This window comes from Phaethon lepturus, unplaced genomic scaffold (genome assembly GCF_000687285.1).
Source record: "Phaethon lepturus isolate BGI_N335 unplaced genomic scaffold, ASM68728v1 scaffold29188, whole genome shotgun sequence".
Classification (NCBI taxonomy): domain Eukaryota; kingdom Metazoa; phylum Chordata; class Aves; order Phaethontiformes; family Phaethontidae; genus Phaethon; species Phaethon lepturus.
Genome location: NW_010555956.1, coordinates 241 through 1,782, shown reverse-complemented (window position 1 = coordinate 1,782; position 1,542 = coordinate 241). Strand labels below are relative to the sequence as shown.

The 1,542-nt window shown below is 63.3% G+C and overlaps 1 protein-coding gene across 1 annotated transcript in view; it reads left to right on the top strand.

Moving 5' to 3' along the window:
* LOC104624868 (ATP-binding cassette sub-family A member 2-like) overlaps positions 1 to 1,095 on the top strand; it is a gene marked incomplete at its 3' end in the record, with an annotated part of 4,476 nt that extends 3,381 nt beyond the window's left edge. Inside the window, exons 3-5 of the mRNA XM_010292339.1 lie at positions 178 to 344; positions 566 to 693; positions 991 to 1,095. Coding sequence (XP_010290641.1) covers positions 178 to 344; positions 566 to 693; positions 991 to 1,095 — 400 coding nt within the window. The remainder of the gene's footprint in view (positions 1 to 177; positions 345 to 565; positions 694 to 990) is intronic.
* Between the last annotated feature and the right edge of the window lie 447 nt (positions 1,096 to 1,542).

Genomic DNA, 1,542 nt, shown 5'->3' with positions numbered 1-1,542 from the left:
CCTCTGCATTCCTGGCACAATGGATTTCGTGCGCAGGAGAGGGCAGCTCCTGGGGCAGTGGTGTCCCATGGCAGGCAGTACCGCCCTGAATGACTCATCCCACCCAGAGCTCTGTGGAAGGTGTCCCCATCCCTCTGTCCCTGTCCCTGAAGCCATGGCGGTGCTGGGCTCTTGCAGGGTGACCCAGCTCCTGGAGCACCTCAGCGAAGCGGTGGAGCAGAGCAGCCTCTTTGACCCACAGCACCCAGGGCTGGAGGAGGAGCTGGAGTCACTGCGCCGGCGCCTGGAGGCACTCCGCAGTAGTGAGCCCAGCTCCACGGAGACCCACTTCAGCAACCGAGCAGGTAGGCTGTGTCCTGCCTGCCCCCCAGCTGCCTGCGCAGTGGGGATGGAGATTTCCACCTGCCAGACACCCAGCGGTGTGATGGCATGTGGTAGTGCCCTGCCACTGTCCCACATCACCACTTGCCGGACAGGGCCAGCTGTAATATGTCTCTGTGTTGGGCTGTGCCATGTCCCCGATGCTGGTGGACTGCTCTGACCCCCCTGCCTCGCTCCTTGCCAGGATCCGGCTTCACACTGGCGTGGGCAGCCAAGGACCAGGGCGAGCTGCACCGCTTCCTGGTGCAGAACCTGTCCCTCCCCAACAGCACGGCAGAGCTGCTCCTGGGCTCCAGCGTTGACCCGCAGGAGGTGGGTGGTGACCCACAGGAGGTGGGTGACAACCTGAGGGAGGTGGGTGATGACCTGTGGGAGGTGGGTGACCACACAGTGCTGCAGGGCCAGGCTTTGCAGGGGTGCGCACTGACCCAGTGAATGGGCACGTCCCGACCCGGACTAAGCCCTGACCTCCGGACCCACAGGGTGGGAGTCAGCGGGCACCTGGCCAGGACTCATCCTGCCCTGCCACCCCATGCCGGGGCATTGCTGGGCAAATGGGTGCCTCTGCTCTCGGCGTGCTCGGCAGCCCCACTCCCATCCCTGGTGCAGGTGTACCGCTTGTTTTTTGGTTCCTTTCCTTTGGTACCTGATGAGATCCATGAGCAAGACCTGTGGGATGGGTTTGGCGCCAGTGAGAAGATGACGCAGCTGGAGGTGAGGAGTGGTGCCGCGTACCTGGCGACATGGTGGGCAGAGCTCGTCCTCCATGTCCCCTCCATGTCCCACCACAGGGCAATCTGGGGGTGTCCATCCTGGCAGAGGGGATGTGACAGGATGCTGTCAGGTGGCCAGAGCAGCAGCAGGGATGGCTGGGTCCTGTCCCAGTGCTGCCACCAGTTCCCTCAGTGCTTTGAGGCACACCAGTGCCTGTGCCTCAATTTCCCATTGCAATGGGTGATGGCACTGCCTGGACAGTGGCTGTGGAGGGAGCAGGGGAGATTGTTCCCTCCTTTGGCTGGAGTGCAGGGGACCTGCGCTCTCCCTCATCTGCATGTCCCCTTTTCTTCTGCTCCCCATGGAGACCGTGGCTGTGGGTGCTGTGGTGCTGTTCACCGTGTGTGTGCTTGGGGACACACACGGAAGGGGACCCTGGAGACCCCC